The 23,799-nt window shown below is 46.4% G+C and overlaps 1 protein-coding gene across 1 annotated transcript in view; it reads left to right on the forward strand.

The window, feature by feature from the left end:
• The first annotated feature begins 2,034 nt into the window (after positions 1-2,034).
• Positions 2,035-23,799, forward strand: part of DPYSL2 (dihydropyrimidinase like 2) — a 91,685-nt gene continuing 69,920 nt past the window's right edge. The window contains exon 1 of the mRNA XM_065399791.1: positions 2,035-2,373. Within this exon, the coding sequence (XP_065255863.1) occupies positions 2,035-2,373 (339 nt within the window). The remainder of the gene's footprint in view (positions 2,374-23,799) is intronic.

Below are 23,799 nucleotides of genomic sequence, written 5' to 3' on the forward strand. Positions count from 1 at the left end.
CTTGGGAGGAAAAGGAGGAGTGGGGTTTATTCCCTTGACGACCCGTGTCTCTGGAATGTTCTCCCCCTCATTAGTCACCAGAGCACATCTCCATCATCCTTCAGGGCAACACTCCAGGTTTACATCTTTCCTTTTTAGTTGAGTCTTTTATAACTGAGTTGTGTATTTATTTTATGCCTTCTCTTGTGTCTGACCTTGGCTTTACTTGGGCACTTTGCCTTATTAGTGACAATATATTGATTTTTTTTAAAATATGTGTTTCTTGCTAAGATGCTTGCTACCCTTTGGGGCACGGTTGCCTCTAAATTAACATTTCATGGGTGTATATACATAGATGCATATTAATAAATAATGCATAGCAATTAATAGCTTAGCAACTGAATTTGGTTCAGAACAATATTGAATATGGATTTAGCCTTAATAATACAGATCAGCATTATTAATAACATGTACCAGATGGTTACAGCTACATTAAACCTATTGTGTGTTGCACCACTTACCTTTGTGATAGAAATATCTATCCTCCCCTCTTCCCCACCACATACACACACTCACAGTGTATTTGGCTGCAATCAATCATTGAGGAATTATCAGGGCAACATTTTTTCTCTCTCCAGACCGTTGAACGGTTCATTTAGATATGAAAAATGATAGAATAAGAATTTTGTTAAAAAAAAAAAATCTGTTCACCTTCTCTTGGGAGCTAGGCATGGGAGCCAAGGACTTCAGTATGTTACAAGGGGGGTGTGGACTGTAACCCAGCAGCGAATGCAACAACCTTAAATAATAAAAGGGTGGAGGGATGAGAGCGTTGCAATACGGACATGATCATCTTGCAAGCTCCCATACTACCTGCATGTGGCTGATCCCCCCCCTCCCCATAACAATAGCAGCCGCATCTCTTCTGAGTCATGCAGAGGGCAGGCTGGTGCTGAAGGGACAGCGCCTGGGAAGCCGAGCTGGGCAAACCCCCAAGATGAGCGGGGCTGGGCGCCTCCCTTTTATCGGAGCGAGCAGTTGATCAGCTGGGCTTGGGTGTCTCCCACCCCACTCCACGCTCCCACCCCAGGGCTCTGCTCGCATGGGCAGGAGCTGGGAGGGGAGGGTTTATCGCGCGCTCTCTCTAGCCTTTAACCATAATTAAATCTCAACAGCCATTTAGTGCCTCCCCACTGACCCCCCCTTAGAAGTGAGATCGGGGGTGGGGGGGGGGGGAAGGCTGGCACTGCTGGGTGTTTCCCTGTCTTGCAAGGTCACTAATTCCGGAGGTAAGTCCTGATCAATGGGCAAATTTCCTTCTCTCTTTCTCTCCCCCATCTTGGCTGTCTCCAGTGCCACCTGGCCTCCTCTCCGCCTTTCTCCCTTCACCCCCCCTCTCCAGGGGACACTGCACGAGCCGGGTCACCGCTGACACCCCCCCCCATATATGATTCAGCATTTCGCCCTTCCCTTCCCCTGCGGTGCTCACCCTCCAGCTGCTGCCTTTGGAGAAAGTGAGGAACAATAGGCTAACGCCACGCTTCATTTGCAAGGGGCTGGGGGAAGGGGGCTGAGGAGGAGGGGGGGCAGATCCCTTGCAGCTAACACGCCCCCCCCCCCAAGCAGGGGAGGGGCGCTGCTCGGAGCAACTTGTAGCAGCAGCACGTTCGGGGGTGGGGTGGGGGGGAGGCTTGTTGCTCCAACCCAGCTCGGCTCCATTTGTTAATTCGCCACCCCACATCACTTCCGGATTAGGCCCCAATCTCTGCTGCAGAGTGAGGGATTTTTCTTTTCACCCCCTCCCTCATCATCTGGAGAGGCTGGGAACTTGAAATCTCCTCTCCTGATTGCAGCAGGAGCTGCTGCCTGCCTTCAACTTTGCATTGCATTTCCCTCTCCATGGACCCAGCTAGCCAGCCAGTCTCTCCTCTATGAGGGCAGAACATACAAACCTTGCAAGGCACACCCCTGTTGCTCTCTCTCTCTCTTTCTCTCTGGGGGGGATTTTGATCCTATTTGTTGTTGTTTTTCTTTAGCAGGGAGACCCCCGGAGCCATGGGCGAGAGGAGGCAGAATGAAGAAGAGGAGGTCCCAGCCTTCTTCAAGAACCTGGGCTCAGGCAGCCCCAAGCCCCGGCAGAAATTCTGTGGCATGTTCTGCCCGGTGGAAGGCTCCTTGGAGAACAAGACCATCGATTTCGATTCGCTCTCGGTGGGACGGGGAGCCAGCAGGATCGTGGCCCAGCAGAGGGATGTGGCCCACTTGGGCTCGGATTCCCAGTCCCTCTCTTCCAGGCAGGGCAGGAAGGGAGGGGAGCCATCTGTTGAATTCGGGAGAAAGGTGGAGATCAGGGCGGCTGCTGGCAAAGAGGCGCTGCAGAACCTCAATGACAAGGTGGGTGCAGATGGCTCTGGGTGTGTCTGAGAGGGAGATCTGCAACTTACACACGAGTTAAGCTGGGGGGGGGGGGGGAAAGGTGATCTCCGATCAGGCTTCCATTTCGCATCATGCCTCCTCATTGCATTCAACTTGCTGCATGTGCTCACTAAGGTAGCAGTTGGTACTAGCCTCTTACCGCCAGACTATGTCCCTGTATTCTTCTGCAGGAGCGGGGGGGAAGATTGGTAGAATTAGAGAGAGGACTGCTCCCCCCCCTCCCCCTTTCCTTTCCATCTGCTGATGGAAGCTGACTTTTTGTTTCTTAGGCATTTCCAAACACTACTCTAGCACAGTGCCCCACCCATCTGATTAATGCAGCTCACAACAAGATAAAATGCAATTGTAAGCAAAAGAGCATTGGGCAGCAACCCTGATGGCCAAATCCCTGCCACTTTACTGAAGGTAAAACTCGGCTGAGGCTCAATTCTGAAGACCTGACCCAGCTTTTTTACTCAGACAATGCTCTTAGTGGGAATTTTGGCTGAGAAAGAATTTTAGCAATTGGCCAGTTGACTGAAATGGGCATTTTGCCTGAGTAAATCTTGTATAGAACTGTAGGAATCTGGGCTTGGATTGTCAAAGAGCGACTCAAATCCCATTTAAATTATTTTATCTCCTTTAGACTTCTTTGAAAATCCTGGTCCTGGCCCTTAGTCCCAGGTCCCTGCTAATGTGTCAAACCATGTATAATTAAGCACCTCTTTGTCCCTTAACAACAAAATATTGAAAGCTATAGCTCTGGCTGATCATGTATAATTTCTTTCTCAGGTAAATTAAAGGAAATCAACTCAAACAAGCTTTATTTAGATTTAAATCAAGAAATATTGTCACTCTCTGTGCTTTCCTTTGACAAACACTAGCTTTGAAGCGTCAAGGTGAATGAAGAGTGGACCCGGAATTTGACAAACTTATAATAGTAAAGTAGGAAAGAGTTCTTCCAAGTATTCCCCCACGTCCACACCCCAAAGGTGCTTACGAAACAATTCCAGTCTCTTAAGAATTAATTTGAATAGCTGGTACCCAGATGCTGATTCACCAATGGCGTGGATGGTACATTCAAGGCAAAAAACTTGGGTGAGAGTGTCCATATGGGCTTGACCTTCAGCACCCATAAATCTAATGCGAGCGTTGGGTACTCAGCACCTCTGAAAATCATAGCCTATACCCATCTGCTACTGCAAAAACCCAAGGCTTGATTTTGCCAACATTGATGCCTGTGAATGACTTTATTCAATGAAGTAGTCCCATTTAACTAAGTGAGATTAGTCTCAGGAATACAATTACTCATCTGCATACGTGTTTGCAAGTTTAGGGTTCAAGAAAGTTTTTGCAATTCAAGACTTAATTTTGTGTGGCATCTTTCATACAAACCGTAACTCATGATGCTTTGCAATACTAATAATAGAAGACTGGGAATGTGTTGTAAATAATAATAATAAGGTGCAATTTTTGTCTGGCGTGGAAAAATGTATCTATTTCAAATATTAATTGAAAACAGTCAATATGGGATTATTTGGAGGAATAATCAGGAATTGTAGCAGAATATTAACTGTATTTTTAAAAAAGTTTTGTTGCATTTTATCAGTTTGATAGTCACATTTTCATTATACCTTTAATTAAGAAGGCACAAAATAATTACATGATCCACCAGAATTTTTGAATTGTGTCCCATTAGCTGTGCATAATGCTGGCACCAATATGGTGTTCTTTTTCCTAATGGTGGCGTGAAGTCTTCTGCGGTAAATGACTTAAGAGAGATTGGTACTCATTAGCAGGAATGCTGTAGCTTTTATGGTTTCCCAGGTGACTGCATCTGTGTATTGTATTGAATTGAAGTGTTAGGCCCTCAACTGATATAAACTGGCGTAGCTCCATTGAAGTAAATGGAGGTTCATCTATTTACATTAGCTGAGGATCAGGCTCAATCTATTTATATAAGAAAGGGGAAAGAAAGTACTTCAAGATACTAGACTAAATTCAGACCTGTGTTAAAAGGCTAAAAGCCCACTGGCTTCAGTGGATTTGCGTTTGATTATCTGGGGTCTGAATTTGGCCATTTACTTTCACACCTCAGTTGGACAACATAGTTTTATTAACACACTTATAATCGTGTATAACCTAGCCAAGAACAGCCTATCTACATTTCTGTATAGATAATGATAATGTGCAACATATCAAACAATAATAAATTCATTCACAGTCCCTGAAGTTATGAAAAATGTAGATTATCTAACAAAAGCCAAGATGTCCTAACACTCAGCTATCTTTAGCTTGGAGACTTGAGAATTATTATGGCCACAACCAATATTCTTAAGAACCCATATATTTTTGATGGTGTGAGCTCTGGTCCAGGAATCAAAGGGCCCTATCATCAGGTGGTATAAATGGGCGATGGTTCTATTGGAGTTAGTTGAGCTCTGCCCAGTGACATTAGCCAAGGATCTGATCCAAAATACATTAAAGCACAGTCATCTTTTCTTCTGGTGTGTAGAATGATCCTGCCTTATGCTCAGCCTACATTATTAGTGAGTCAACTAGGACCAGCGCATTTGGCATTTTTCTGTACTCTTAACTATCCAGGGGATAAAAAGGGAATTTAATTGTTCTGCATTAAATGGCATGTGTAGTTCTGCAGACTAAGAGTAATCAAATCTCTCTCTGTCTGCCTATCGTATTCCACAGGCATCTATCACAGTAGTATCTTATTGACAGGGTGCTCCATGCTTCCGGGCTTAAAATGACCACTAGAGACATCAGGAAGAGTTTCCATCCTACTTTACAAAACATTTCACAGTTAGGTCTTTAGGGGCAGCGTAGCCTAATCAACAGGGCAGACCATGGGAGATCTGGGTTCTGTGCCAAGCTCTGCCACTAACTTGCTGTATGGCCTTGGGGAAGTTACTTCACTTTTCTGTTTCCCCTTCCATTCTTTGTCTACTTAGTTTGTTAACTTTTGGGCAGAGAATGACTCATGCTATGGGTACGGCTACATTGCAGCCAGCAGTGGGATTAGTAGTTCATGTTGTTGTGTTTGCGCTAGCTCGCTAAAAATAGCAGGGAGGATGCTGTGGCACAAGACTCCAACACCAGCTGTACGAACAAGTATGTACCCAGGAAAATCAGGCAGGCTTGTGAAGCCCGGGTCATGGTGTCCTCATTTTAATTTTTAGTGGGAGTACAGCTAGCGCAGGTAGGTCTATACAAGCTGCCATTCACACCCCTGCCACGGTGTAGACGTACCCAATATGTCTGAGCATTGTGACAAAGTTCCTCCTCTATCTTGGTGGGTTCTGCGCTTATTGGCGGATTTTCTTGCCTCAGCGATTCACCATGTGGGTTGGGGAACAGCCCAGAGACCTTCCCCTCTGGAAGAACCCACAGTCCAGGTCAATTGGGAGGTTTGGGGGGAACCCGGGCCCGCCCTCTACTCCGGGTTCCAGCCCAGGGCCCTGTGGACTGCAGCTGTCTATAGTGCCTCCTGTTACAGCTACATGACAGCTACAACTCCCTGGGCTACTTCCCCATGGCCTCCTCCAAACACCTTCCTTATTCTCACCACAGGACCTTCCTCCTGGTGTCTGATAACGCTTGTGCGCCTCAGTCCTCCAGCAACACACCCTCTCACTCACAGCTCCTTGCGCCTCTTGCTCCCAGCTCCTCACACTCGCACCACAAACTGAAGTGAGCTCCTTTTTAAAACCCAGGTGCCCTGATTAGCCTGCCTTAATTGATTCTAGCAGCTTCTTCTTAATTGGCTCCAGGTGTCCTAATTAGCCTGCCTGCCTTAACTGGTTCTAGCAGGTTCCTGATTACTCTAGTGCAGCCCCTGCTCTGGTCACTCAGGGAACAGAAAACTACTCATCCAGTGACCAGTATATTTGCCCTCTACCAGACTCCTGTACCCCACTGGTCTGGGTCTGTCACATATCCCTCCCCCCTGCTCAACGCCAAAGGGTTGGGCAGCTTGGGACGCCAGACAGTGCACACGTGACAAGCCATCGGCGTTGCCATGACGGCTCCCTGCTCTGTGTTGCACACGGAACTGGAAAGGTTGGAGGGATAAAAACCATCTGGTCACCCTTGTGTTCTTCTCCTTGTTCCACTGCATCCATTGAAGAGGGGCATGGTTGGTCACGAGGACAAATCTGCGCCCGAGCAGGTAGTAGCGCAATGTTTCCATGGCCCATTTTACAGCAAGGCATTCTCTCTCCACCACTGCATATTTTTGTTCCCTTGGAAGGAGTTTCCGACTGAGGTATAGAATTGGGTGTTCCTCCTCCCCGACCATCTGTGATAGAACGGCCCCCAACCCTACTTCTGATGCATCCGTCTGCAGGATAAACTCCTTGGTGAAATCAGGGGCTATCAGTACGGGGTTATTGCAGAGGGCAGTCCGTAGGTCTGTGAATGCTTCCTCTGCTGCGTCAGACCATCTCACCAGATCAGGTCCACGGGCTTTCACTAGGTCTGTCAGGGGGCTTGCCCTTGTGGCAAAGTGGGGGATAAATCGTCGGTAATACCCCACCACACCTAGGAACGCCAGGACTTGTTTCTTGCGACTTGGTCGGGGCCAATTTTGGATGGCCTCTAACTTGTTCACTTGGGGTTTTACCAGACCTTTTCCCACAATGTAGCCAAGATATTTGGCCTCTGTAAACCCTACAGCACACTTGGCAGGGTTTGCTGTAAGGCCAGCTCGCCTGAAGGTATCGAGGACTGCCTCCACCTTCTCCAGGTGGGTTTCCCAGTCTGGGGTATGAATGACCACATCGTCCAAGTAGGCAGCAGCATAACTGTCATGCGGGCGTAATAGCTTGTCCATGAGGCGCTGGAAGGTAGCTGGGGCCCCATGTAGTCCAAAAGGGAGGACAGTATATTGAAAAAGACCCTCTGGTGTAGAGAATGCAGTCTTTTCCTTTGCGTCTTCTGCAAGGGGAATCTGCCAGTACCCCTTTGTCAAGTCTAGGGTAGTCAAGTACCGGGCATTACCCAGACGATCCACTAGCTCATCTATGCAAGGTATGGGGTACGCGTCGAACTGGGATACTTCGTTTAGTTGCCGGAAGTCGTTGCAAAATCTTGTGGTGTCATCAGGTTTGGGCACCAGCACGATTGAGCTGGACCACTGACTGTGGGATTCTTCGATGATCCCCAACTCCAGCATTTTTTTTACTTCTGCTTTTATTTCCTCCCTTTTTGCCGCTGGCACCCGATAGGGCCTCATTGTTACTCTGGCCCCAGGGTTCGTGACGATGTGGTGATATGTCTCGGTTGTTGTGCTCGGTTGAACACATCTTGGTTCCGGAAGATCATCTCAGACACCTCATTCTTCTGGTCACGTGTTAAATCGGGAGACACTCTCATCTGTTTGGAAGGCTTGTTTTCCTGGGTTAGGTCTTTTTGGACCGTTGTGCATGCCTCTTGTGCATGCCAGGGTTTCAGAAGGTTAACGTGATAAATTTGTTCTTGTTTTCTGCGTCCTGGCTGCCGCACCTTGTAGGTTACTTCCCCCATGGGTTCAACCACCTCATAGGGCCCCTGCCATTGGGCCAGAAGCTTGCTTTCTGCCGTGGGTACCAACACCATAACCCGATCCCCTGGTTGGAACTGTCGCACTTTTGCCTGGCGATTGTAATGGGTTTGCTGGGTCTCCTGTGCCTTCTCCAAATGTTCCCGTACAATAGGGGTAACCCGGGCTATCCAGTCTTGCATCTGCATTACATGCTCTATTATATTTCTCCCCTCATTGGGTTCCTCTTCCCAGATCTCTTTGGCGATATCTAGTATGCCACGGGGGTGACGACCGTATAATAACTCGAAGGGGGAAAACCCAGTTGAGGCCTGTGGTACTTCCCGGATAGCGAACATAAGGTAGGGTAGTAGGGTGTCCCAATCCTTCCCGTCCCGACTTACCACCTTCCTTATCATAGCCTTGAGGGTTCGGTTAAACCTTTCTACCAACCCACCAGTCTGCGGATAGTAGACCGAAGTTCTCAGGGTATGGATATGGAGCAGCGTACAGAGGTCCTTCATTAGCTTCGACATAAATGGGGTTCCTTGGTCGGTTAATATCTCCTTTGGTAGCCCCATTCGGGCAAAGATCCCCACCAGCTCTTTGGCTATAGTTTTAGAGGCCGTGTTCCGCAGGGGGACGGCTTCTGGGTAGCGAGTAGCATAGTCCAAAACAACAAGTATATATTGGTGGCCCCGAGCCGTCTTCTCCAGGGGTCCCACTAGGTCCATGGCTATTCGCTCGAAGGGGACCTCTATGATGGGAAGGGATACTAAAGGTGCCCTCAAGTGGGGACGGGGACTGTGCAGCTGACACTCTGGGCAGGAGGCACAGTACCTCCGCACTTCTTCATGTACCAGAAGAACCGTCGTAGGACTCGTGCCAGGGTCTTCTCTACCCCCAAATGCCTCCCAAAAAGATGACTATGAGCAAGACTTAATACAGCGTTCTGGTGTTTTTGAGGTACTAGGATCTGCTGTACCTTCTGCCCCTGTACTGGTGCAACCCGGTATTATGAAGTAGGGTCCTGGTCCCTGGGTTTTTCCTTCCACGGGGACCCCATCTATTTCAGTCACCTCCTTCCTAATGTTGTCATACCTTGGGTCTTCTGCCTGGTCCCGTCCAAAATTTCCTCTCCCGGGGCTAATCTGCCCAAGATCTAGGGGCCCAGTCTCTGTTGCCTCTACTGGTTCAGAAGCATTAGGGTGGGGGTCAGATTCAGGTGCTTCTCCCTCCTGCGTGGCCTCCTTTTCAGCTGTGCGGGTCCGCCTATCTACAAGAGTGACCCTCTGGCTTTGGGTCAGTATTCGGGTTCCCAAGGCCTTAGCTGCCCTTCTTTCCCTTTTTGTCTTTCTACCCTGTCTGGGAGTGGAGAACAAATCTGGGGATATTTCAGAGAAGATTGGGGGTTGACAGTCTGCTGTGGATGCCTCATCAATTTTAGGGTCCCCATCTTTCTCCAATCCCCCTACTGGGAGTAAGTTTCCAAACCCTGGGAAGTCCCTCCCTATGAGCACCGGGTATGGGAGTTTAGGGACTACACCTGCTGCTACCTCAGTAGTGTTCCCTTGGATCTCGATTTTTACTGGGATGGTGTGGTAGTAACGAACTGTCCCATGGACACATGTTATCCCCGTACGTTTAGCCTGCAGCAGCTGACTACACTTCATGAGCTTCCCTGAGATAAGCGTGATAGCACTCCCCGAATCAACCAGTGCTGTGGTCCCTACCCCATTTAGTTTCACTGGTCTGGTATACATAAGTGGGGTTAGTGAGACCCCCACAAGGTGGATTAGGGAGCATGGATCTGCCCAGTTCCCCAGGTTACACTGCATAGGCTCCTCAGCATTGGGACACTGTGCAGCTATGTGTCCCCACTCCCCGTAGGCATAACATCTGTATGGAGCCCTAGGCGTTCCCCGGTCTCTTGGTTTGGGCAGTCTAACATCACAATCCTCTTCTCCCTCAGTGCTCCGACTCTTTGTGGCCTCTGATGGGCCTTCAGCCTCTCTCTTTTTCCACCTGGGCCCTCCTGGTGGCCCAGTCACCCGAACTTTAGGGCTTGGTGCAGCTAGTTTAACCCGGGGTGCCTCTTCCTTAACTGGTCGGGTCAGCTCCCTCGCTGTCCTTCGCCTCTCTACCAGGGCGACAACCTCGTCATAGGTGGAGGGTTCGTTCTGGCTTACCCAGGCACGAAGGTCTGGTGGTAGTCCCCTCATGTATTGGTCGATGACCAGAACCGCTAGTATCTCTTCCGGACTCCGGGACTCTGTTTGCAACCACTTTCGTGCAAGATGGATGAGGTCATATAATTGGGACCGCGGGATTTTGTCTTCCTGGTACCTCCAACCGTGATACTGCTGGGCCCGCACTGCTGTCGTTACCCCAGATCTGGCCAGGATCTCTGCTTTCAGCTGGGGGTAGTCTGCCGCAGCCTCTTCAGGCAGATCATGGTAGGCCTTCTGGGCCTCCCCACACAGGAATGGGGCAAGAATGCCAGACCACTGATCTCGAGGCCAGGCCTCCCGTAGGGCTGTCCTCTCAAAGGCCAGAAGGTATGCCTCTACATCATCCTCCTGTGTCATTTTCTGTAGCCAATGGCTGGCCCATATGAGCCGGGTCCCATCATGGCTGCGATTCAGCTCTGTAAGGGACTTTACCTGGTTTACCAGTTCCCACAACATAGCTCGGTCTTGAGCAGTCTGGTCCATCAGCAGGCAATTAGTCTCTTGCTGCAGCCACACTGCCTCCTGTTGGGCGGCTGCCTGGACACGGGTAGCCTCCTGCTGGGCCGCCGTAGCTTGTATCAGTGCCCGCACTACGTCATCCATTGTGGTGAAAAAAAATAAACCCTCTCCTTTTTTGTTTGTTTGTTGTTGTTGTTGTTGTTTTTTAATCACCCTCCTTCTTCCGCCGCGCTGTGCACCCCAAGATCCCACTGCTAATACCAGTGTGACAAAGTTCCTCCTCTACCTTGGTGGGTCCTGCGCTTATTGGCGGATTTTCTTGCCTCAGAGATTCACCATGTGGGTTGGGGAACAGCCCAGAGACCTTCCCCTCTGGAAGAACCCACAGTCCAGGTCAATTGGGAGGTTTGGGGGGAACCCGGGCCCGCCCTCTACTCCAGGTTCCAGCCCAGGGCCCTGTGGACTGCAGCTGTCTATAGTGCCTCCTGTAACAGCTGCATGACAGCTATAACTCCCTGGGCTACTTCCCCATGGCCTCCTCCAAACACCTTCCTTATTCTCACCACAGGACCTTCCTCCTGGTGTCTGATAACACTTGTGCTCCTCAGTCCTCCAGCAGCAAACCCTCTCAGCTCCTTGCGCCTCTTGCTCCCAGCTCCTCACACTCGCACCACAAACTGAAGTGAGCTCCTTTTTAAAACCCAGGTGCCCTGATTAGCCTGCCTTAATTGATTCTAGCAGCTTCTTCTTAATTGGCTCCAGGTGTCCTAATTAGCCTGCCTGCCTTAACTGGTTCTAGCAGGTTCCTGATTACTCTAGTGCAGCCCCTGCTCTGGTCACTCAGGGAACAGAAAACTACTCATCCAGTGACCAGTATATTTGCCCTCTACCAGACTCCTGTACCCCACTGGTCTGGGTCTGTCACAGCATGTGCTAGTACAGCACCTAGCACAACGAGGCCCCGATCTCAGTAGGGGCCTCTACAAAGTATCGTTGTAATAACAACACCCCAATTCAGGTAAAAAGTCCCAGTGATTTGCTGGAGTAAAGACGGCCAGGTGAAGCCCAAAGAGTGAAATCATGAATTTAATCTTGCCGCCTAAGTGGAGTGAAGTGCAAGGAGTAGAAGCAAACAAAAACCATGAAAAGTAAATGAGATTTAAAAAAAAATAAATGTTGAGAATATTTTAAAATCTAAGGTGTTTAATTATTAAACTTGCTATGTCAAGTGCTTTGAGGTCCTCAGATGGAAGGTGCTATAAAGTGCAAAGTATTGTTACTATTAATGGTCATTTAAAACCCAATCCTATGTATAGTTGTTTGAGTCCATCAAAAATCAGGGCTTCTGATTTAAGTTCACAGTTGGATTTTGAATTTCTCCACCACTGGCTCCAGTCCTTTAAAGAACAGGCATTTGAATAAAAGATCTGTCCCCCAAAAAGGTCAATTTGAAGTTTTGAGGCTGCTAATATCATGATAATGTGTGATGATTCCATATAGAAAAGTGGTTATATAGTTATTATTTGTATTATAGTAGCATCAAGAGGTCCTATCAGGTCCCATTGTGTTAGGTAGGGTGACCAGATGTCCCGATTTTGACGTCAGGTACTTTGACTGCTAGTATGGTGCTCTATCCACTATAACACACTGCCTCCCACAACACCTCACACTGCCACTCTCAGATAGAATGTAGTTTTTCTATCAGTCATTCATTAGTCTGTATGGAATAACTGGCGTATGCTGCAGCAGACAATTACAATACAATGTAATTGCAATTAAAAATATATATGGTCTTGTGTGTGCTGCTCACTTGATTTTTCTGCTTAGAGAGAGATCTGAAAATACCAGGCAGCTCCATTTATTGTTACCAAAACTCTTGGTTATGCTAACACATTGGAAAGGTTAATTAAAATTAAAAACGGTTTGAATCTGGTTTCATTGCAACTCTGGTCTTCCTGTAAGGCAAATTCTAAACTCCTCCTGTAATAATAATTATTATGGTAGTGCCTAGAGTTCCCAGCCAAGACTGGGCCCCGTTGTGGTAGGCACTGTCTAAACACGTTGTAAGAGACACTCCCTGCCCCAAAGAGCTTACAGTCTTACAGACAAAGAGTGCAAGGGGAAATAGAGAGGTGTGGTGACTTGCCCAGAGTCACTGGTGGAATAAAACTGAGATCTCCTGACTCTCATTCCAGAGCCCCTTTCACTGGACCATGCTGCCCCTCTTTGGCTTGGCCATGTGACCGCTTTGTGCCTCAGTTTCCTCCTTTATAAAGGGGAATAATAATACTTCCCTATCTCAGAAGTGGGGGGAGGTTGTTAGGTTTTAGGCGATCAGTGTTTGCCCTTTGTAACAGGACTTTATGAAGCAAAGCACTATTATGGTGAAAGTGCTCCTACTAATGGAGGTCAGCTTCTAATCCAAATAAAGATGAAGGTTATTTATTTCTCCCTTTGTGGCTTCTTCCCTTTGCACTGTATGAAAGAATCTGCCATTAGGCAGAGACTCAGGATCTACCTTTGCAGTCCTTTTATTTCCATTGAAGTCAGCGGGCTTGTTGAGTGCTGACCGAAGGAAAGTTGGATGCTCCAGATGTCTAGTTATCCAAAACTTCTGTCCTAGCTGCAAGGATTATTAGACCATCAATTTGTTTTGGCACAGCCAGCTTTTGGGACCTGTGAATTCAGCAGCTTTGGTGGGCCCCTGATTGGAGTGTGCAAATAACATATTTTTCGGCTGATGTAGCAATTCCAAAATAATGAAGGGGGGGGGGGGGGGGGAAATAGTTTCACATTGAGCCAAAAACAAAATTGTTCAGAATTTCCAGTAAATTGAAAATTAAAAAAAACCCCAAACCTTTCTTGTCAGACTAAATGTTTTGTTTGACCCAAAACAAAATGTTTTATTTCAATTTCGACCATGTTAAAGGTTTTTGACTTTTTAAAAATATAAAATTGAAGGAAATTTCAAAACAAAAAGTTGTTTCAAACCAAACAAATCAAAATTGGGGTTTGGGTTTTTTTTACACAATTTATCAAAACTGACCCAAATTCACAAAATGTTTTGGTGTTGCTGAATCTGCACTTTCCACCTAAACGTTTTGGCTAAAAAACTTTGCCCTGCTTTGCCCCTGATTTGGGGAGAGTTGATACATAGAGCTTTTTATCTGTTGATCTCAAAGTGCTTAACAGTTTGTTATCCCCATTATACAGGTGGGAAAACTGAGCCACAGAGTCCAGAAGTGACTTGCTCAAGATCACAGAGCTAGTTAGTGTCACTCAAATACGATCGGGCTTGCATTTTGATTAGGAGTGACTGGGAGAGAAAGGATCAAGGGATGATGATCAGGGTAAAGGAGCAGAAATGGGGTGGGAAATAAATACATAAATAAATGGCCTGGCTTTCAGAGTTGCTTTGCACCTGCAGGTCCCATTGACTACAGTGGGATTTTGTGGTACTTGGCTCTTCTGAAAATCAGGGCATTAATCTAAATAATTTACACACAGCACCTGTCAATCCAGTACATAGCATAGGTAGGAAGGATGGTAAATGCACTAGATTGGGACAGATGATCTCTCTGTTCAATCTAATCCAAATAAAGATGCGGGTTGTTTATTCCTCCCTTTGTGGCTTTGCTTCAGACTTCCTGGGTGACCTGAAGCAACTGTCTTAATCTTTCTGTGCTTGAATTCCCCATCTGTAAAATGGGAATAAATAATACTCCCTTTTTCTCTCTGATCTGTTTAGACTGTAAGCTCTTTGGGGCACGGCCTGGCTCATACTGTGTGTTTGTACAGAACGGAGCAGAATGGGGCCCTGAGGCGCTATTGTAATACAAATGAATAACAATAGTTAATAAACACAGACTAGGAAAGCAATTCTATTTTAAAACTGTATCAACACGGAGGGACTAAAGTGGATTTAACATGCAAGGAAAAGGAGGTTCCAGAAATAGTCCTGCAAACCTGCCAAATAACTGGGGTTGTTGCAAAATCCTCAAGCCCTCATGATCATGCTTGCCCATCCCGGCAACAAATAATGACTAACGGGACATTGTACAGAGCACAAACAATCCTAGACTTTGGAATGCTAATGGAGCCATTGTGCAAAGCACAATAGAGGTTGTTCCAAACAGCTGGAAATGCTGTTCCAAGTTTAATTTGTTACAATTCCTGTAATTTCTCTAGCCTTTTTTTCGATAATCACTACTTGCAAAATAATTACACAGAGAAATGACTTGCATATTCTCCCAATGGATCATAATCATTTGTTTGGCTACTGAAAAACCAAACAAAATCCTGAAAGCTTCCCGGATCCCTCTTTAAGACACCAATCCACATGCTAGGGGGATGCCACACATTCTGAGAGCATAAAGTCTTCTATAAGTGCTTATCACAAATTTACCAATTCACTCATCATTCCTTTTGATGCAGAAAAGAACCAGGGTCTTTGATATGGTGCCAACAAATACCATTTGGACTAAAGAGGCTCCACTGTTTGGGCCAGCAGGTGTAAATTGGCATTGATCTATTGTGGAGCTTTACACCAGCTGAAGAAACACTTAGGGGAACAGTCCTTGTCTTCCTGTGTATTTACAGTGCTGATGGGGCACAAATGGGGAAGTGATCGAGTGCTTTTTGTGCTACTGCAATACAAATAATATGAACATAGTTTTAAACGATTAACTTGTTTGATCAGCTACAAGGCAGTCTTCCAGGTCTGGCCCAAATCTGTTACAGACAAGGCTCTGTCTAATTCCTCATATCCTTTGTCATATCTGCGGCATGTTCAATTTGATTCCGTATCCAGTAGGGTTGTTGGAGAGGTGAGACGTTATTTTGGCAGCAAACTCTGCATCCCAGCTAGAATAACGTTAATATCCCTGTTCTACATAAATGGTTCCCTCATTTGAACTCCTAAAGGGAGGCTTCATTTGGGAGCAAAACTGCGAAAGGATCCAAGGCCCAACTCCTAAATACCTTTGAGGATCTGGGCCTAATATAGCAAGAATCAACCATCTTTGTTCTAAGAGTCAAACACAAAGGAGATTCCCATTCTTCAGAAGATCTGAGAGAAAAGATAAACTCCATGGCATTGATACCAAATGATTTTTTGGTGGAGAGATCTACCCAGATTTTTTCTTCTCAGTCACGCAGTCAGAATTTTCCCCAATATAGCAGAGTAGTTGAATCCACTGTTCATATTCACAGATGACATGAGTCTGCTACAACTCCCAGCTAGTTCTTTAGGTCAAGCTGTAGGGGTACATGCTTTAGCTCTGGAAGGCCTATGTTCAGTTGTAGTGATGACCAAAATGACAACCTTACAGTACTTAGATTGTGAGCTCTTTGGGGCAGAGATAATCTTTTTATGATGTTTGTACAGTGCCTAGCACAACGGGGCCGTGATCTCTGACTGGGACGCTGAGGTGCTTCTGCAATACGTAAGAACATAAAAACTGCCATGCTGGACCAGACCAATGGTCCATCTAGCCCAGTATCATGCCTCCAACAGTGGCCAGTACCAGAGCTCCAGGAAGAGTGTACAGAACAGGGCAATTTTGGCAAATTTCTCCTCCCAGCTTCTGGCAGTCAGAGGTTTAAGGTTGCCCCAAGCATGGGGTTCCATCCCTGGCCATCTTGGCTAGTAGCCATTGATGGACCTATCCTCCATGAACTTACCCAGTTCTTTTTTTTAACCTAGTTATACTTTTGGCCATCACAACAATCCATTAAAATGAGTTCCTCAGGTTAATTGTGCATTGTGTGAAAAAAGTATTTCCTCATTTGTATTAATCCTTCTGCCTATTAATTTCTTTGAGTGATCCATGGTTTTTGTATTGTGCGAAAGGGTAAATAATACTTCTCTATTCACTTTTTCTACACCCTTCATGAGTTTATAGACCTCTATCCTATCCCCCCTAAATCATCTGTTTTCTAAGCTGAACAGCCCTAATCTTTTCAATCTCTCCTCATATGGAAGCTATTCCATACCCTTGAACATCTTTGTTGCCCTTCTCTGAACCTTTTTCCAGTTCCACTATATATTTTTTGTGAGATGAGGCTATCATAACTGGGCACAGCATTCAAGGGGTGGGTGCACCATGGATTTAGTTAGTAGCATTATGATATTTTCTGTCTTATTTTCTACCCCTCGCCTACTAGTTCATACAAAGTATTAGTAAGTAGTAGTAGTAATAATAACAACAGTTACAAAAGTGGGGGAGCTTGTCTTATGTGATTAGAACAGCAGTGGGCCTGAAATGCTTGGGATAAATTTCATCTGTCCTAGGAATATGGGCATAGAAACCATTCTGGGTGTGTTATGTATGCCCCTCTATGCCTGATCCAAAGAGCATATATGTCTGTGAAATCTTCCAGCCAGAGGGCTGTGACTTTCCAAGGGGTTTAATGGAGCTAGATTCCCGGTTCCCATTGAAAGCCATAGAAAATTTGACTCCCAGCCTTAGTGCTTCAGCTCAGTCTCGGGAGGTTCAGGCTTTAACTCTGGAGGTGGTAGGTTCAAACCTTGGCGACAACAGCCCTTACATAAGGGTCTGTCAGAACCGTCTATGTTTCTCATGATATTAAGGGCAACAACAAAAAATTAATCCAGAGACAAACACTTCGATTTGCTTTTATCCACTTGTTTGCACAAATGGAAAATAAACCCTCCACTCAAAACCTCAGATACTATTTATTCAGAATGTCTGACTGTAGAAGCTGAAAACAGTCATAAGATTGTACCTCATCATCATAGCTTCTTTGACCCCCGTGTGCATTTAAGTTATGCTGTAACATTTATTAGCAGTCAAAAGAAAATAACCCCTCCCTCACTAGTTACAGAAGGTCCCCTATGTAATTGATAGCTATTAACGGTAGACATTTCTTTCATCACCTTTTGGGAGGGACAAACGTACCCCTACAGATATTTACCAACTTACCTCTAATGCTTCTAGCACTTGATAGCATGTGGGTGGAATGTTGTACTCACGTGGCATGCCAGTCAATGCTGCGCTGGTGCAGCAATCTACATGTGCTGATCAGGGCCCTAGTTATGAATGAGTGAAAAGTCTATTGGCCCAACCTTGCTTCTCCTGAAGACAATAAAAAGACTCCCATTGACTTAGGTGACAGTAGGAGCCGCTAATGGGGGCGGCTTATTAGCATTTATCTGTCATCTCACATGTCTGTTTTCCTAGGAAAAAAATATAAAGCTTGTTGAGTGAAACCAATCTGTTTCTAACTTGCTTCTCACATACTAAGACTGATGCTGTTGTGGAGTTTCCAGAACTACCAGGGAAGGTTTAAATCCACCCCAATACCTCCTTTCATTCCACTTCAAAATATATGTTGCTGTTCTCATGCCATCACAAGATGACCTTATGGGAAAAACTGTAAAGAATTTAATAGGGATAAAACCAACATGTTGTAGAACAGGGGACGGCAACCTCTGGCACGTGGCTCGCCAGGGTAAGCACCCTGGCGGGCCGGACCAGTTTGTTTACCTGCCGCCTCTGTAGGTTCGGCCGATCGCGGCTCCCACTGGCCGCGGTTCGCCGCTCCGGGCCAATGGGGGCTGCGGAAAGCGGCGCGGGCCGAGGGATGTGCTGGCCGCGGCTTCCCGCCGCCCCCATTGGCCCGGAGCAGCAAACCGTGGCCAGTGGGAGCTGCGATCAGCCGAACCTGTGGAGGCGGCAGGTAAACAAACTGGTCCGGCCCGCCAGGGTGCTTACTCTGGCGAGCCGTGTGCCAGAAGTTGCCGACCCCTGTTGTAGAAACTCAGCAGGGTCCTATTGCAATTACTCAAAAATCCTAGAGATTTAAATAAAGAGATCCTTTTCACTTGAACTATCCTGTAATTTATAGTGGGAATGTAATTCTCTACTACATTTGATAGGATAGTCCAAAAAAACCTATTGAGCCATATCCTCAGCTGGTATAAATAGGTGTAGCTCCATTGAAGTCAATTGAACTATGCTGATTTACACCAGCGGAGGATCTGGAAGTGAAAGAGATTCTCATTCTCTATTAAATTCTATCGATAGGACCTGAGATGGTATCAGAGTGGGCATGTGCGTTTGAAGACCGTGGTCTGAAGGTAAACACAAAGAAGACTGACGTTATGCAAGTAGGGGATACGGAAGAAGAGCTGGTGAGCGAGGTTTGAGGAGAGAAGCAGAATCAGAAGATTTTGTGCACTTGGGAAGAACACGTAGTGCCTCCGAGAGAGATTTGGGGCATGGAAAGGAAGAACCCAGTGTGCATGGGTGGCAGTGAAAAAGGTGGCAGGAGTACTTTAAGTATTGGCAGGAGCAATTAAGTAAATAACTGAAAGGAAGAAGCGTAGGCTCTGCCTGCTCTATTGTTTGGAAAGAGGGAGTCTTACAGAGATGGAAGAAAAGAAGACACAGGTAGTAGAAATAATAAACTGAGGAGGGCAATGGCAGGCAAGCAGAGGGTAGACAAAGTACACATGGAAGAAAGTAGGAAGAAGATGAACTTGTCACTCTCATTGATAGCCTGGAGAGCGCGTGTTGGAGGTGGGTGAGACATGTGATAGCAATGGGAGAAGAACGACCAGCAAAGAAAGCAGGGGAGGAAGAGGACAGCAAGATAGGACATGGAAGACTGAGGGTAGGATGGAAACTGTCAAGGGAAGTTTGAAGAGAAAAGGCCTGGAACTTGAAGACTATGAACCCATGCCATGGACCGGAAGGAGTCGTGAAGAATTGTGGGCACCTCCAACTCCGTGTAGGGTTTGGCCTATCTACTGGACAGTGTTCCTTTAACATGAAATGCACTCTCGTGCAAAGGACCTGCACAAGCCCTTATGCACCATTTTAAGCCTCATAGAGGCAAAACCTGACTGCAGCATGGCAGGTCCAGTGGCCAACAAACCACTGTGACCGTGCTGAGCAAAGGGTGGGCAGGATTAGTAGGGGCTGTCAAGGGCCATGCACCCCCTGCAGGGCGTGACTCCTTGCGTGGCATGGGGTGGGTGGGGGCAGGCCTGGGAACAGGCGAGGCACAACTATCTGCTTCTGTGTTTATTCTCCCATCCCCCACCACACTGGGAGGGCGGGGGAGGGCTTGAGGGGGAGAAGAGGGCTTGCATAAGGCCCTGCAGAGGCTATTTCAGCTATTGGACAGGAATAGCCCCCATGGAACAGCAGTGCAGCTACTCTCCAATCTTGGGGAAGAATCCTTCCTCCTATCACGAGCCTGGGTGCGGAGGCAGAACATTTACTCTTTAATTTGGGATTTAATTGGTGCCTAGGCTCTGTGCATTGGGTAATTCCACCCTCGATGAGGGATGCATAGGGCCACACTGGCAGAGATAGGTCTGGGATACTAACATTCTTCCATTATCCCTCACTCAGCAATTTCCAGGACTTTGGGTGATATCAATGACCTTAAGCATCCCCACTCCTTTGTCTGCTGTCGGGAAGGTGGCATTTAGGGTTTGGGCTGACTGGCAATTCCCCTCTGCTTAGCATTTGGCAAGAAGGATCTGGCAAAGAGCTTGTTCATTACGGTGTCTTCTAATTTTAAGTTTCCCAGCCTGCTGCAGGCAGAGCCCCACCTCTGGAGTACAAAAGGAATCAATAGACTGAATTCCTCAGCTGTCTAAGTCTTCCAGAGCTGGATGCATTCCTTCCCTTTCCACAGTGCGTGGGCAGGATTTATTTTTTGGTAATAGCATTGTTGTATCACAACAGGGCTATGCTACAAGCCACTAGGACGTCACAAATTAATCCAGTCCATTCATTTTAACCTAGTAATTCACGACCACAGTTAACTTTTCATTGGGATTTATTGGTCTTAATTTAAAGCGTGTGGATTTAGGCAAAACTAAGGCCTGTAAACAAACAAAATAGACTCCAATACAAAACATCTTTCAGAGAATACTGGTTTCTAATTACCATGATCCATTGAGAACAAGGACACATCGTTTTTAAGATGGTCAATGTGAAGAAAGGCATGGGCTGTCAGCTCATAAGCTACATTTTCTTTTCTAAGTTACTATTTCAAGGAAGTTTAATAATTGTTTTTTAAAATCATTTATCTTCTGAGGTCTTTTAACTTCCAGAAGGAAAAATCTTGGGCCAGACCCTCAGCTGGTGTAATGGGGCTACACCAGCTGAGGGTCTGCCCTCTCAACTTTGCACATAAGGGTTAGAGATGGGGTTGTGATCTGGGAGAGGATGAGAATCTGGATGTCTTGCGTTGTTCAGATCTTGTGTTCGGGATCAGCCTATTATCCAGCTATCTAATTTCTTCATCTGTGTTGTTCTGTGCTAGGAAGGTTCTTATAATATGGTGATGGGAAAGAATCTCTGAGCATCTCCATGATATCGGCAATAGAGGTGCCAATGAAAACTAGCATTATGGGTATCTTTATTAGAGAGAGAGAGTGTGGTCTAGTAGGTAGGGCACTAAACTGAGTTTGTATTTTGGCTGTGCCACTGACCTACTGTATGATGCTGGCATGTCACCTCACCTCTGTGCTTCTGTTTCCTCTCCCTCCTTTTGTCTCTTTTGCCTTTATAAACTCTTTGGGGATAGAGACTGTCTTACTTTGCACAGTGCCTAGCACAATAGGGTCCTCACCTCAGATGGAGCCTCCAGGCATTGCTATACTAATAAAAATTTATGTAGGTCTTGAAACCATAACCTCAAATCCAAAACCTCTTGAATTATGGGAGTGGTCCGATCTGAGGTTTATACACATTGTGTCCTGTACCTGGCTGAGTGCTTTGGCATTTAATAAATAATAAAACAAGGCTACTAATATGTACTTAGTATGGTATACTGTGTATGTGACTTTGCAGCTAATAACATGCTTCTGCTTCTTTACAGCTTCCTGGCTTCATGGTTTGCTGATGCCAGCATTTTACTTCCAGGTCTCCAGTAAAAATGTGCTGAGATGTCAAAACTTCCCCCAGTGCAGCAGACCAGGGAGGGGCAAGTTAATGCATTTAGTGTTTTCTATTCAAATTGTTAACAAAATATTACACAGCACAGTAACAAGTTAATCATGTTGTTACTGTGACAACGAGCAGCTTTATCATTTGTTACTGATCAGGTATTAGCGGATTGGAGCATTAACCAGTTTAAGGCTTTCTATGTCCCTGGTATATTCAGGAAAAGGTGTCTCTTTCTCTCTCCACTCTACTTTCCCCTGCAACCTTAGAGCCTAATGTACAAGAGAGGTCCTGGTGTTCATCTCTTTGAGCAGGTGTTCCCTTTAAAAAGATGCACTGCAGTGATACACGAAAGCAGTTTTTAATCTCTTGTGTTCGTGCTTTGTATGTTTTATCTGGAAGGATCTTGTGATCCAAAGGGCCTGACTCTTGCAACCCCCCTACTCATGGACTTAGCCCCCAAATCAGAGGTGTCATTTTCAATGGGGCTGTTGCTCCCCACCACCCAACCTTGAGTTTTCGCCCTGGACTTTTCATAGATCTATATGCTCCATTATGTCTTCTACTTTTTGTGCCCTCTCCCCAGACTTTGCAGGATATAATATAATCATATACAATGTTTTATACGCTAGCACAACTTTGTTCTCTCCCCCTGGAATTTTTCTGCAATGACGCCCCTGCCCCAAACGGGTTACTCCTGTGAGTAACAAGACTTGCAGGTTCAGACCCATAGGGCTTTTATAGTTTGTACTGAATTTAACAGGTTCAATTCACTTGTCACTGAGGAGTTTAAATAATATCCTTTGTTAGTCATTACCTGGCCCATACAGACCTGTAAACAGAGATGGATTTGTGTCTTCTGTCCATGAAAAAGGTTTCTTGCCTTGTCCTCTCAAGCAGCTGTCCCTGGCACTGATGGGATACTGGGTTATATAGCGACAAAAAGTCCTGTGGCACCTTATAGACTAACAGACGTATTGGAGCATGAGCTTTCGTGGGTGAATACCCACTTCGTCAGACGCATGTGGTGGAAATTTCCAGGGGCAGGTATAAATATGCAGGCAAGAATCAGCCTAGAGATAACAACGTTAGTTCAATCAGGATGAGGCCCTCTTCTAGCAGTTGAGGTGTGAACACCAAGGGAGGAGAAACTGCTTTTGTAGTTGGCTAGCCATTCACAGTCTTTGTTTAATCCTGAGCTGATGGTGTCAAATTTGCAAATGAACTGAAGTTCAACAGTTTCTCTTTGGTCCTGAAGTTTTTTTGCTGCAGGATGGCTGCTTTTAAATCTGCTATTGTGTGTCCAGGGAGGTTGAAGTGTTCTCCTACAGGTTTTTGTATATTGCCATTCCTAATATCTGACTTGTGTCCATTTATCCTTTTACGTAGGGATTGTCCAGTTTGGACGATGTACATAGCAGAGGGGCATTGCTGGCATTGCTGGCATATGATGGCGTATATTACATTGGTGGACGTGCAGGTGAATGAACCGGTGATGATGTGGCTGATCTGGTTAGGTCCTGTGATGGTGTCGCTGGTGTAAATATGTGGGCAGAGTTGGCATCGAGGTTTGTTGCATGGATTGGTTCCTGAGTTAGAGTTACTATGGTGCAGTGTGTGGTTGCTGGTGAGAACATCCTTAAGGTTGGTGGGTTGTCTGTGAGCGAGGACTGGCCTGCCTCCCAAGGTCTGTGAAAGTGAGGGATTGTTGTCCAGGATGGGTTGTAGATCACTGATGATGCGTTGGAGAGATTTTAACTAAGGACTGTAGGTGATGGCCAGTGGAGTTCTGTTGGTTTCTTTCTTGGGCTTGTCTTGCAGCAGGAGGCTTCTGGGTACACGTCTGGCTCTGTTGATTTGTTTCCTTATTTCCTCGTGCGGGTATCATAGTTTTGAGAATGCTTGGTGAAGATCTTGTAGGTGTTGGTCTCTGTCTGAGGGGTTGGAGCAAATGCGGTTATACCTCAGCGCTTGGCTGTAGACGATGGATCGTGTGGTGTGTCCGGGATGGAAGCTGGAGGCATGAAGGTAGGCATAGCGGTCGGTGGGTTTTCGGTATAGGGTGGTGTTAACGTGACCGTCGCTTATTTGTACCGTGGTGTCTAGGAAGTGGACCTCCTGTGTAGATTGGTCCAGGCTGAGGTTGATGGTGGGGTGGGAGCTGTTGAAATCATGGTGGAATTCTTCCAGAGTCTCCTTCCCATGGGTCCAAATGCTGAAGATGTCGTCAATGTAGCATAGGTAGAGACTGGGC

The sequence above is a fragment of the Emys orbicularis genome, chromosome 2 (genome assembly GCF_028017835.1).
Source record: "Emys orbicularis isolate rEmyOrb1 chromosome 2, rEmyOrb1.hap1, whole genome shotgun sequence".
NCBI lineage: Eukaryota > Metazoa > Chordata > Testudines > Emydidae > Emys > Emys orbicularis.